The 13,946-nt window shown below is 38.1% G+C and overlaps 1 protein-coding gene across 1 annotated transcript in view; it reads left to right on the top strand.

The window, feature by feature from the left end:
- The window catches only part of LOC133621349 (protein S100-A16), a 29,234-nt gene extending 15,761 nt beyond the window's left edge, over positions 1–13,473 (top strand). The window contains exons 2-3 of the mRNA XM_061983380.2: positions 12,949–13,070; positions 13,146–13,473. Of these exons, the coding sequence (XP_061839364.1) occupies positions 12,951–13,070; positions 13,146–13,301 (276 nt within the window). The 5' untranslated portion in view covers positions 12,949–12,950 and the 3' untranslated portion in view covers positions 13,302–13,473. The remainder of the gene's footprint in view (positions 1–12,948; positions 13,071–13,145) is intronic.
- The last annotated feature ends 473 nt before the right edge of the window (positions 13,474–13,946 follow it).

Raw genomic sequence — 13,946 nt, 5'->3', positions numbered from 1 at the left:
CACACCTAGTGTGTGTGTGTGTGACAATCATTGGTACTTTAACTTTAACTCAACACATTTTTCTCCACTCCCGCATCAGGTACTTCATGACACCATTAAAACCGGAGAGAAAATGGTATGTGTCTGTGTGCATAGATAACAAACCGTGTGAGATCATTGTTTTTATTTTTCGAGCCAAAACGAAAGCCAAAGCGAGTATATTACTTTTATTAAATTATTCTATTCTGCGTAAAGTAGCAAACATGTTCCTCAAACGCCTGTAATAAGTTCATACATATAAAGTATGTAAATGATGCACTGTACTTTGGTCTGACACAAGGTAACATTTTTTGGATGCAGCTTTGCTGGGGGACTTGGAGGGGAAGGAGCGAGCAGACATGACTTACTAGGGTTGTGCGATATAGACGATCGATGATATAAATTATGTTTAATTATGTTTCAAGTTGCCTACTGAAATGGGATTTTCTTATTTAAACGGGGATAGCAGGTCCATTCTATGTGTCATACTTGATCATTTCGCGATATTGCCATATTTTTGCTTAAAGAATTTAGTAGAGAACATCGACGATAAAGTTCGCAACTTTTGGTCGCTGATAATAAAGCCTTGCCTGTACCGGAAGTAGCAGACGAGTAGCGTGACGTCACAGGTTGTGGAGCTCCTCACATCTGCACATTGTTTACAATCATGGCCACCAGCAGCGAGAGCGATTTGGACCGAGAAAGCGACGATTTCCCCATTAATTTGAGCGAGGATGAAAGATTTGTGGATGAGGAAAGTGAGAGTGAAGGACTAGAGGGAAGTGGGAGCGATTCAGATAGGGAAGATGTTGTGAGACGCGGGTGGGACCTGATATTCAGCTGGGAATGACTAAAACAGTAAATAAACACAAGACATATATATACTCTATTAGCCACAACACAACCAGGCTTATATTTAATATGCCACAAATTAATCCCGCATAACAAACACCTCCCCCCTCCCGTCCATATAACCCGCCAATACAACTCAAACACCTGCACAACACACTCAATCCCACAGCCCAAAGTACCGTTCACCTCCCCAAAGTTCATACAGCACATATATTTCCCCAAAGTCCCCAAAGTTACGCACGTGACATGCACATAGCGGCACGCACGTACGGGCAAGCGATCAAATGTTTGGAAGCCGCAGCTGCATGCGTACTCACGGTACCGCATCTACGTATCCAACTCAAAGTCCTCCTGGTAAGAGTCTCTGTTGTCCCAGTTCTCCACAGGCCAATGGTAAAGCTTGACTGTCATCTTTCGGGAATGAAAACAATGAAACACCGGCTGTGTTTGCTGCAGCCGCCCGCAATACACCGCTTCCCACCTACAGCTTTCTTCTTTGCTGTCTCAATTGTTCATTGAACAAATTGCAAAAGATTCACCAACACAGATGTCCAGAATACTGTGGAATTTTGCGATGGAAACAGACGACTTAATAGCTGGCCACCATGCTGTCCCAAAATGTCCTCTACAATCCGTGACGTCACGCGCTGACGTCATCATACCGAGAAGTTTTCAGCAGGATATTTCGCGCGAAATTTAAAATTGCACTTTAGTAAGCTAAAGTGTAGCAATGTTATGATTTCATCATTGATATATAAACTATCAGACTGCGTGGTCGGTAGTAGTGGGTTTCAGTAGGCCTTTAAATACGTAGTTTTCCCACTCGGTTTTTGTGTTCTTGCCGCTGTCCTTGTCCTTCTGGTGCTTTGTGAGGCAGCATAACCCACGTCCCCAATTTGACTAGTTAATTTGTTTAGACAAGCACATAATCACTTTGTTCTTCCCGCCTTGCTTTTTCTTCTCTCAGTCGTATGAGGCAACAATCAGCTAAATAAACACACAACTCCCAGTGTTGTATTACAGTCATTTCCTTTGTGTGTGTGTTTTTTCCCCTTTGTCTGCCGTGTGAGGCGTTGTGCGTTACTAGCGTATGATTGGTTGATCGAGTTTATGCTCTGCCTCGCAACAATAGGTTATGCAAACATGCCTCAAGACCAGGACGAGGGTTGGGTACCGTTCACATTTGCACCGATACGATATCAACTCCCGGTACCTAAGAACCGATACGGATACTCAACAGTACCAGTGTTTGGTACTTTTGTTTTCTGTTGATAAATATTAACTGTTTTTGATGATCAAATCTAATTTTGATTGCAACATTTAAAAATGAGTTGATTATGATAACTGCTGTCTACTTGTTATATCTTGCTTTATTATCATCATCTTATTATTTGAAAGCATGACAATATGTTGTCGTTTCAGTTGCAAGTCCAAGACGTTAGATGGCAGTAGTGTATAGCTTATGGTGTGGTTTATTTATCTTTTGTTGCGCCCCAAAGTGCTAATACTGTAAGAATTCAACTTATTACACAGCAGCTGTTTGATTGTAACGTGCATCTTAGTTATCGTTTTCATTAACAAATTTGGAGGTGTTGAAATCGCCATGTAAAATTGCTAATGCTAATCACTAGCATGTCAATAGGAAAGCAAATGTAAATTAGTACATTTTTGGAAAATTTAAGCCTTAACTTATGTTGGAGCGTTTTTTGAGTCAGTTAATGTGTTGACATTGAAAATTGCAACATTACCTAGAGCAGGGAGTGTCCAAAATTTGGCTGTGGGTCGAAATAATAAAGTTTTGTAATCTATCAGAAATATCAAGCAGCTAAAATGGGCCAAACATGGATAATTGTGTGTAGAGTGTTTTGCATTTTTCCCATCATGCATTATAGTAGATTTAAATGGGTGTACATTTAGATTTTTTTTATGGTGCTTAGGCGTTTTTTATTACATCCACAAAGTTTAATGAGCAGGTTGTGATATGTGTGACCATGTTTGTTGACTTTTTGTAAGAGATGGCTTTTTTGCCGATATCCGATATTCCGATATTGTCCAACTCTTAATTACCGAATCCGACATCAACCGATACCGATATATACAGTCGTGGAATTAACACATTATTATGCTTAATTTTGTTGTGATGCCCCGCTGGATGCATTAAACAATGTGACAAGGTTTTCCAAAATGAATCAACTCAAGTTATGGAAAAAATGCCAACATGGCACTGCCATATTTATTATTGAAGTCACAAAGTGCATTATTTTTTTTAACATGCCTCAAAACAGCAGCTCGGAATTTGGGACATGCTCTCCCTGAGAGAGCATGAGGAGGTTGAGGTGGGCGGGGTTGGGGGGGGGTGAGGTTTTAGGGGGTAGCGGGGGGTGTATATTGTAGCGTCCCGGAAGAGTTAGTGCTGCAAGGGGTTCTGGGTATTTGTTCTGTTGTGTTTATGTTGTGTTACAGTGCGGATGTTCTCCCGAAATGTGTTTGTCATTCTTGTTTGGTGTGGGTTCACAGTGTGGCGCATATTTGTAACAGTGTTAAAGTTGTTTATACGGCCACTCCCAGTGTGACCTATATGGCTGTTGACCAAGTATGGTTTGCATTCACTTGTGTGTGTGAAAAGCCATAGATATTATGTGATTGGACCGGCATGCAAAGGCAGTGCCTTTAAGGTTTATTGGCACTCTGTACTTTTCCCTACGTCCGTGTACACAGCGGCGTTTTAAAAAGTTATACATTTTACTTTTTGAAGCCGATAACGATAATTTTGAAACCGATACCTATAATTTCCGATATTACATTTTAAAGCATTTATCGGCCGATAATATCGGCAGTCTGATATTATCGGACATCTCTACTTTTTGTGTTGGTAGCAGATTTTTGCACCATTAGTAGGAAAGGTTGTTTGGATTAGGTCATAAAAGTAAAGGCTGTGCTGTGTACACTTCAAAGTACAATGTATGGTCATTGATTCAATTTACTCTCATTGTACACAAGGTGGCAGCAATTTTGCAGCAATTATATTGTCAGATATTCACAATTAATTTGGAGACACCCTCGCGGACCTTGTGACGTAGTTTGGACACCCCTGACCTAGAGGTAGTTTGGATGAGTCCGCTCTCAATGCTGCTGGAGTGGAGTCCGCAACTGGGCGTGGCGTCACACACAACCCAGGTTCCGTAAGATGGCACCGTTAGATTTTACGTGAATCGGAATCGGTCGGTGCCAAAAAAGTACTCATCCCTAGCCGAAACATAGAAATTGGGGCAGATGTATGTTGTTTTGTCTGCTAACGAGCTGCCATTTTAGTTGAGATAGTTTCTTAATCAATCACTCAGGGTATTGATTAGAGATGTCCGATAATATCGGCATGCCGATATTATCGGCCGATAAATGCGTTAAAATGTTTTGTTAAAATGTTTTATTACTATATATTTTTTTTGTATTAAATCAACATAAAAAACACAAGATACACTTACAATTAGTGCACCAACCCAAAAAAAACTCCCTCCCCCCTCATTTACACTCATTCACACAAAAGGGTTGTTTCTTTCTGTTATTAATATTCTGGTTCCTACATTATATATCAATATATATCAATACAGTCTGCAAGGGATACAGTCCGTAAGCACACAAGATTGTGCGTGCTGCTGGTCCACTAATAGTACTAACCTTTAACAGTTAATTTGACTAATTTTGATTAATTACTAGTTTCTATGTAACTGTTTTTATATTGTTTTACTTTCTTTTTTATTCAAGAAAATGTTTTTAATTTATTTATCTTATTTTATTTTATACATATTTTTTAAAAGTACCTTATCTTCACCATACCTGGTTGTCCAAATTAGGCATAATAATGTGTTAATTCCACGACTGTATATATCGGTTGATATCGGTATCGGTAATTAAAGAGTTGGACAATATCGGAATATCGGATATCGGCAAAAAGCCATTATCGGACATCCCTCGTATTGATCTTAGTCAGGGCTGCAACTGCTATCGATTATTTTAGGAATTGAGTAATCTATCAATTAGTTCAATTATAGCTTAAATACATATTTTATAGAAAATAGCTGAAATAATATTAAATAACTTTAAAAAACATAAAGATAGTGTCAGGGGAATAATTTCCTTCTTCTGGGGAAAATGGAACGCATTAGACGTTTCTAGTTTTTGCCTTAGTTTTGCTCAAAGAAGATACAAAACATTGATGTCACCCTGTTTCTGATCTCTACGCAAACACACACGTATTACTATTTCTGGTTTTAATGGTGTTCCAATGTACCAGGTGCGGAGCGTGAGAGTGGACAAGAACGTGTGTGTGCCGAACACATACACCAAGTTAACTTTCGGTTTCAATCAATATGTGGAGAGCGACCATTTTAGACAATGCTCCAGACTATAGTCTCTCCAGCGCTGGTATTGCTATTGTTTGCATTGTGCAGAATAAATTGTTTATCTTTAATTCTAGTCGTCTTTTTTTATTCAGACAGCCTTAGAATAAAATAATCTGGGAGGACTCTTTCCAGTAGTAGGGTTGGTACCTTTTGAAACGATACGGACCCAATTCCTACCACCTGGGAATCGGTACACCTTTTTTTTTCTTCACATTTAGCAATGAGCTGATTATGATACCTGTGCTGTCCAGTTGTTTTATATAAGTTCTAGAGATGTCCGATAATGGCTTTTTTGCGATATCCCATATTCCGATATTGTCCAACTCTTAATTACCGATTCCGATAAGGTTTTTCAAAATAAGAGAACAACTTCAACTCCAGTTATGGAAAAAAGTGCCAACATGGCACTGCCATATTTATTATTGAAGTCACAAAGTGCATCATTTTTTTTAACATGCTTCAAAACAGCTTGGAATTTGGGAAATGCTCTCCCTGAGATAATCCTAATACCCACTACAACTATGGGAAATACTATACTTTGACTTTCACAAAGTGCATTATTTTCTATTTTTTTTAAACATGCCTGAAAACAACAGCTACAAAAACAATGAAGGCACACAGCTTCAGTCCAGAGTATACTAGACCGTCCGTGTTTTACCGGGTATGTACCGCTCCGTACAGCGGCGTTTTAAAAAGTCATTCATTTTACTTTTTCAAACCGATACCGATAATTTCCGACATTACATTTTAAAGCATTTATCGGCCGATAATATCGGCAGGCCGATATTATCGGACATCTCTAATTAGTTCTGTAACACTTTTTGAGTCTCATTTGCAAGTATTATACAGTAGAAGTCGCATTCAGTTGCAATTCCAAGACGCTAGACCAGGGGTCGCCAACCCAAAACGTTAAAAGAGCCATATTGGACCAAAAATACAAAAAAAAAATCTGTCTGTAGCCGCAGAAAATTAAAGGCCTTATATAAGTGTTTTAATAAAGGCAACACATGAAGTAATTGTCTATATTAGCTACATTAGCCTACTATCAAAATGACTTTAAAAGTCTTATATAAGTGTTATAATGAAGGCAACACATGATATAAGTGTCTAATGTCTATATTAGCTATATTAGCCTACTATGAAAACCTGACGCAAATCTTTGTTGACAGAAATGTTGTATTTTAATTTTTATTCTACACATTTTTACAACGTAGGAAATCATTAGTAAAATTAGAGGCTTCACACAGGATGAGATCATTTCTGGAAGTTACTGGCTCAGAATGGCCAACGGTATAGATGTATGTATCCAAGTTAAAGGAAACGGCAGGGTGTCTTCTTCTAATGGATTTAGTACAATCTTTGCAAGTTGGGTAACGTTTGCTGTGGTCTGGAACAACATGGCACACAAACAACTATAAGAAATGCAGCCAATATTACATACAGATAATGTGTTATGAGACATGGAAATATAAATGAAATACCCAGAGGACATAAGTAAAGGAAATTAAATGAGCTCAAATATAGCTACAAATAAGGCATAATGATGCAATACGTACATACAGCTAGCCTAAATAGCATGTTAGCATTGATTAGCTTGCAGTCATGCAGTGACCAAATATGCCTGATAAGCACTCCAGCAAATCAATAAAATCAACAAAGCTCACCGTTGTGTATTCACGCACAGCATAAAACGTTTGGTGGACAAAATGAGACAAAGGAGTGGCATAAAACACGTTTTTCTGTGGCGGCATCGGAGAAAGTTATACATGTAAATGAACTGCGATGAGTTTAAGGGTTGCAGAAATTAGTAGGACAAATTGGTGCTTGCCAAATACTCCCATCAGTGAAGCATGTATAACATAAACTGTGGGATTTCTAACAATTAGGAAGGTTTGTGTCATGTTCGTTCTTCTACAGAAAATATATTAAAACAAAAAATAAAAAATGTTCTTCATCTTTTTCCAATTTCACGCATCTCTGAAGAGCCGCGGGTTGCTGACCCCCGCGCTAGACGCTCTGTTGCCATAAGCAGGAAGTAGTTTTTTTATTTTTTTTATTTGCAACTCTTTGAAGCTTAATGTGCAAGTTTTTGTCTTTTGCTGAGTCCCACAAAGTGTTTTCATTAGCAAATTTGGAGGTGTTGAAATCGCCATGTAAAATCAGTAATGCTAATCTGTGGCATGTCAATAGGTGACCACGTGCGGTACAGTATACAAGTACGGTAAACAATACAGTACAATATACAGAGTATAGCAGAAGGTCGGTAGGCTGTAATCTGAGTACCACTCCACCCCCCCCACCCCCACCCGCCCTCCCCCCATCTTGGAGATCAGATGTCCTCCGTCAGAGATCACAGCTCACATTGTGCTTACCTCTTCCGCCTCCTCTTCCATCTCCACCCTGCTCTCTCTCTCCTTCTGACCTAAGCGAGCATGCAGGCCTCAATCCTGACATCAGCAGTTTGTATCACCTTTCCGACTTGAACACGTTGTCACATTAACTTTCTCTTTCGCTCCCGTAAGTTGATATAAATCACCCTGCGTCGCGGCAAACACACTGCAAAAACTGAAATCTAAGTAAGATGAAATATCTCAAAAAAGGGTGATTTATGCTTATTTTCTGTCTGATAAGATCATTCTTCTCACTAAGCAGATTTTATGTTAGAGTGTTTTACTTGTTTTAAGGGTTTTGGTCTTAAATGATTTCAGTAAAATATTACAGCTTGTTGCTGAGATTTTATGACCTATATTGACTAAAACATGCTTGAAACTAGAATATCAACTGTTGCAAAGCTGTGTCATCAACACTCACAAGTATAAAAGTAATACATTCTTATTTCAAGCATGAAAAAAAAAAATCATGACTTTGACACAATTGTGTCTCATAATTAAAAGAGATGACAGCCAAATGGACTTTGCTGTTTTATTTTCAATGAAACAATAGAAAATGCGTACTCATATAGTAGTACAGTTGTTATTAGTGAGAATATACTTATTTTAAGGAATTTTTGGGTTCATTTAGGTTAGCTAATTTCACTTGTTTTGGAAAGTCTTGACAAGCCAAATTTTCTTGTTCTTTTGGCAGATAATTTTGCTCAGTTCAAATAAAATACCCCTCATTTTTGTATTGTTTTTTCTTGTTATTGAACACTGACATTGTGCAGTGTAAATAATGCATTTCTTTGCATTTTTAGCGTCATTGTCAAGTATTGTTATTAGGGATGTCCGATAATGGCTTTTTTGCCGATATCCGATATTCCGATATTGTCCAACTCCCGATACCGATATCAACCGATACCGATATATACAGTCATGGAATTAACACATTATTATGCCTAATTTGGACAACCAGGTATGGTGAAGATAAGGTTCTTTAAAAAAAAAAATAAAAAAAAAAATAAGATAAATAAATTAAAAACATTTTCTTGAATAAAAAAGAAAGTAAAACAATATAAAAACAGTTACATAGAAACTAGTAATTAATGAAAATGAGTAAAATTAACTGTTAAAGGGTAGTACTATTAGTGGACCAGCAGCACGCACAATCATGTGTGCTTACGGACTGTATCCCTTGCAGACTGTATTGATATATAATGATATATAATGTAGGAACCAGAATATTAATAACAGAAAGAAACAACCCTTTTGTGTGAATGAGTGTGAATGAGTGTAAATGGGGGAGTTTTTTTTTTTGGGTTGGTGCACTAATTGTAAGTGTATCTTGTGTTTTTTATGTTGATTTAATAAAAATAAAAAAATAAAAAAATAAAACGATACCGATAAAAAAAACAAAAAACAATACCGATAATTTCCGATATTACATTCTAAAGCATTTATCGACATCTCTAATTACTATCACTATCGCTAAACATGTTACACACCGGGAGGGGTTAACTTAATTCAAAACAACGGAAGAAAAAATGCTTAGTAAAGTTTAAGAAGTGTAGATGGAAGCACGTTACAACAAAAATATATTAACAGGAAGTTAGCAAATAGATAAGTAAGAGTTAGGGATAGGATAATTGAACAACAGTTGGTGTTTGTTTATGTTTACAAACTTAGGGAATAATCCGCGGACACAGGAGGACCATGAGGGCAATAACCAAAGAATTTAAATGAGTAATAAATATTTGTTTTTGTTTACTCATGGCAGGTGTGTCAAACTCATTTTTATTGAGAGCCACATGGCAGTTATGGCTACCCTCAAATGGTCGCTAGTAACAGTGAATAATGTATGAATATGTATAAGGATTCACCTCATATTACTACTCAGTCGCCTATTTCAGGGATCAGCAACCCAAAACGTTGAAAGAGCCATATTGGAACAAAAATAAAAAATAAAAATCTGTCTGGAGCCGCAAAGAATGAAAAGTCTTATATAAGTCTTATAATGAAGGCGACACATGATGTAAGTGTCTATATTAGCTATATTAGCCTACTATCAAAATGACTATGTGTCGCAGGCTGAAGCAAATCTTTGTTGACAGAAATGTTGACATTTTATATTTATTCTACACATTTTTAGATTACAAACCATTAGTAAATCAGAGGCTACTTAGAAGGTGAGATAACTGCCAGTTTTTGACTGTAAAATCTACGGTTGTTGTTTTTAACGGTGTATTACTGTAAATGGAAAGACGGTACATTTGTTTTTACGGTAGACAAACTGCACTGCAAAATTCAGTGTTCAAAAACAAAACAAAAAAATACAAAAATTAGGGGTATTTTATTTGAACTAAGCAAAATTATCTGCCAATAGAACAAGAAAATTTGGCTTGTCAAGACTTTCCAAAATAAGTAAAATTAGCTAACCTCAATGAACCCCAAAATACCTTAAAATAAGTATATTCTCACTAACAACAAGTGCACTTTTCTTGGTAGAAAAAAAAGAGACCTTTTCGCTCACTATGTTGAAAAATATTCTTAAATTAAGTAAATGCTAGTGCAATTATCTCGACATAATGATATGCGCTCGGAATTACATTTCTTGAAACCAGCAAACTTATACTAAAGACTAATTTATTGTTCTTAATGGAAAGGCAACAAGGCAACCGCTTGTTACTCTCGGGGTCTCCTAGCCGCTCAGGCAAATCATATGGTCTAAAAATGCATTTTCCCATGGATAACATGACATCATCGCGCCAAGTGTGTGCTCTTTCAGCCAATTAGTGCGCATATATACAGCCCGGCCCAAAATTGTTTTAATTGTAATTTTGAGGAATTCATCTGAATGTGCATGAACTATTTCTGTTCAAAATTGTTAGACATGTCACATCTTAAATGTTTAAATATTAACTGTCAGTTTACTGTACTGTGCCAACTGTACTACCATATGAGTACATCTTTTCTATTGTTTCATTGAAAATAAAACAGCAAAGTCCATTTGGCTGTCATCTGTTTTAATTATGAGACACAATTGTGTCAAAGTCATGATTTTTTATTTCATGCTTGAAATAAGAAATTATTACTTTAAAAAAGTAGTTTTATACATGTGAGTGTTGATGACACAGCTTTGCAACAGTTGATATTCTAGTTTCAAGCATGTTTTACTCAATATAGGTCATAACATCTCAGCAACAAGCTGTAATATCTTACTGAGATCATTTAGGACCAAAACCCTTAAAACAAGTAAAACACTCTAACATAAAATCTGCTTAGTGAGAAGAATTATCTTATCAGACAGAAAATAAGCAAATATCACCCTTATTTGAGATATTTAATCTTACTTAGATTTCAGTTTTTGCAGTGTGGCAGCTAAGTTGCCAGAATAAAAAAAAAAACTTGTATTGTTTTTCTATGAACAATATAACGTTGTAAAAACCAACAGTTTTTACTGTAAAATCGACAGTCTACCTAAAACAATCGATATACCGTATTTTTCGGACTATAAGTCGCAGTTTTTTTCATAGTCAACCTTGAGACCTCCGATTTCGGGAGGTGGGGGCGTGGTCAGGGGTGGGGTGGGGCGTGGTTGGGGCGGGGGGCGTGGTTGGGGGCGTGGTTAAGAGGGGATGAGTATATTTACAGCTAGAATTCACCAACTGGAGTATTTCATTCATATATGTATATATATATATATATATATATATGTATGAAATACTTGACTTTCAGTGAATTCTAGCTATATATACATATTTATTTATTTTATTATATATATAAATAAAAGAAATACTTGAATTTCAGTGTTCATTTATTTACACATATACACACACATAACACTCATCTACTCATTGTTGTACTTGAAAGTACAATGCAATACAATTCCGGGGCAATGGCACCTATCAAATACACAGTAATGAAAACACAGTTGTTCTACTAACTGTACTGTGTGTTATGAGAGTAGAGTATGTGTGTGTGTGGCCCTTTAATAGGTGACAGCATGTGAGGTGAGTGACGTCAGTGAGTGTGTGGGCGAGAGAAGAGAGGGAGAGTAGCGTGAGTGCGGGGAGGGACTAGTTGGTTTTGTGTTGGATTGGCTGTGTGCAAGCAATCAATAAAGCAAGATTTGCAACTAATCGCTGGACTCATCATTCACCCTAAAGTCGTCCGCTGTGGAGACCCACTGCCGGGTAAGGTGAAAGGTGTTGCCCTGAGCATACATCGGCCCTGGAGAAGTGTCTCCCCTGCGCTCTTAGACTATGGTCTCGTTCTTCTGCTTCGTCTCCTTGTGTGCGCACACTGGACTCAGGTCCGCATGGAGCTGGAGGGGGCGTGGCCTCCAGCTCCGGCTGAATTCCGGGAGATTTTCGGGAGAAAATTTCTTCCGGGAGGTTTTCGGGAGAGGTGCTGAATTTCGGGAGTCTCCCGGAAAATCCGGGAGGGTTGGCAAGTATGGTGCGACTTATACTCAGGAGCGACTTATGAGTGAAATTATTAACACATTACTGTAAAATATCAAATAATATTATTTAGCTCATTCACGTAAGAGACTAGACGTATAAGATTTCATGGGATTTAGCGATTAGGAGTGACAGATTGTTTGGTAAACGTATAGCATGTTCTATATGTTATAGTTATTTGAATGACTCTTACCATAATATGTTACGTTAACATACCAGGCACGTTCTCAGTTGGTTATTCATGCCTCATATAACGTACACTTATTCAGCCTGTTGTTCACTATTCTTTATTTATTTTAAATTGCCTTTCAAATGTCTATTCTTGGTGATGGGTTTTATCAAATAAACTTCCCCCCAAAAATGCGACTTATATATGTTTTGTTCCTTCTTTATTATGCATTTTCGGCCGGTGCGACTTAATACTTAATACGGTAATTAATAATGAAATTCGTACGTTATTGGCTGTTACAAGCTGATGGCAGCCATAACTGCCATGTGGCCCTCAATGAAAACCAGTTCGACATCCCTGTTGTAGATAGCTTTCAGAAATCACTTTCAGTTTCAGTTCGTTTTGAACATGCATACAATACAAAACATCACATATTTCCACTTGTTTCATTACAGCATGTCCGAAAAGGAGTAGGAAGAAGCAGAGCTTATTTAATCCTAACCCTTTTCATATCATAGCCATTGTATCCCATTTTCTCGGTTTGTAACAGAACAGTGAAGACATAAATAAATAAATAAATAAATAAATATACCATAAGTAAGTAAAGAAATATTAAATACATAAATGATCATTATCTCATCATGAAGTAGAATTTTGTATTTATTCTTCAGACATGGAGTCCGCCATCCAGACGGTGGTGACCACCTTCCTGAAGTCGAGCCGAGGCAAGGAGAACCTGGATGGGAAGGCCTTCCAGAAGATGGTGAAGAAGCAACTTGGCGGCGTCATGGAGGTAAGTGAAAGCCCCCGACTCGCCATTTTGCCCCCCCCCCCCCCCCCCCCGCTGACATTCCTCCCCCCACGTCAGGACACGAACAGCTCGGCGGCCATCAAGGAGATGCAGCGCGGCCTGGACGAGAACAGCGACGGCAAGGTCAGCTTCCAGGAATACCTCACCCTGATTGGCTACGTGGCCAAATCCATCAGCCAGGTCAAGAGTGAATCCAACGCGGTGGCTTCGTAGACGGCGTGACGTCTACGGGACCGGCATGCTTCTTTTTTTTTTTTGATGTTTCCTTTTGTAATGCTTTTAAAAAATGCAGCTAACTCATCATGCTAGCATGTAGTCAATGTTCCCTCCATGCTGAAGGACTTCCTAGCAAGAACGCCAATAAACGCTTCATACTGATTGACAACGTTGTGTGTCGTCTGTCATGTGTGTGTGTTCTTGTATTTTCACCCTTCTTGAGACATCAACAAGGAAAAGTACCTTCCATATGAGGACCGGTGAACAAGTTAGGACTGAAATCATGGCCCCAATACGGAAAAAACATTGCATCTAATAGAGAGCCAAATACTAGAGTCCGTGAACATTGCTCCAAAGTCAGGATTTTTTTATTTTATTTAATGTTCATGCAAAAGTAAACATTGACAGGTGCAAAGGCAGCAATATATGATAAAACAAGACGGCAGCTAAAGAAGGACATCGCCGAAAAAACCCGCCAGGTGAACAGCTGATTTTACGACTTCCGGTGCTGACGTAAGACAACCCGCGTCCCATATGTGACCGCAGGATGAACAAATACACTACGGTACTAAGACTATAGTGGCCATTAACAGTTAGCTTCTACAGCTGGGTCGCCCAAAGTGCGGCACAGGGGCCATCTGT

The sequence above is a fragment of the Nerophis lumbriciformis genome, linkage group LG21, assembly GCF_033978685.3.
Source record: "Nerophis lumbriciformis linkage group LG21, RoL_Nlum_v2.1, whole genome shotgun sequence".
NCBI classification, from domain to species: domain Eukaryota; kingdom Metazoa; phylum Chordata; class Actinopteri; order Syngnathiformes; family Syngnathidae; genus Nerophis; species Nerophis lumbriciformis.
The sequence above is the reverse complement of the archived record's forward strand: the minus strand, read 5'-3'. Positions and strand labels throughout refer to the sequence as shown.